The sequence below is a fragment of the Eimeria mitis genome, genomic scaffold, assembly GCF_000499745.2.
Source record: "Eimeria mitis Houghton genomic scaffold, Emh_scaff5035, whole genome shotgun sequence".
NCBI classification, from domain to species: Eukaryota; Apicomplexa; class Conoidasida; order Eucoccidiorida; family Eimeriidae; genus Eimeria; species Eimeria mitis.
Window position 1 is genome coordinate 3,584 of NW_013573332.1, and position 447 is coordinate 4,030.

At 63.3% G+C, this 447-nt stretch overlaps 1 protein-coding gene across 1 annotated transcript in view; it reads right to left on the bottom strand.

Moving 5' to 3' along the window:
* The window catches only part of EMH_0079330 (uncharacterized protein), a gene marked incomplete at both ends in the record, with an annotated part of 3,774 nt that extends 3,422 nt beyond the window's left edge, over positions 1 to 352 (bottom strand). The window contains one exon of the mRNA XM_013500123.1: positions 273 to 352. Coding sequence (XP_013355577.1) covers positions 273 to 352 — 80 coding nt within the window. The remainder of the gene's footprint in view (positions 1 to 272) is intronic.
* Between the last annotated feature and the right edge of the window lie 95 nt (positions 353 to 447).

The following is a 447-nucleotide window of genomic DNA, read 5'->3' on the forward strand; positions in this document are numbered from 1 at the left end:
GCAGTTTCTGCCGCTGCTGTATCTGCTGCAGCACCGCAACCACCACCACCAGCAGCAGCAGCAGCAGCAGCATCAGCAGCAGCATCAGCAGCAGCAGCAGCAGCAGCACGCCGCAGCAACCGACGAGAACGAGCAGCAAAAGGACCCAATACACAGGGAACAGCAGCCTCTAGGCTCAGCAGACAGCCCCCAGGCAGCGGCGGGCTGCTGCCGTGCTGCAGCTCGTGCTGCAGCAGCGCCTTCCACAGCATATAACAAGCTTGTGCTCCGACTGCTGCTGCGTCTCCTGCTGCTGCTGCTGCTGCTGCTGCTGCTGCTGATGCTGGGGATGCTGGGGAGGGGCTATCATCATCCTCAGCAGCAGCAGAAGCAGCAGCAGCAGCAGCAGCCTGGGGGCCGCACAGCTTCTGCTGCAGCAAGCAGAGCTGCTCGTGCTGCTGCTGCTGC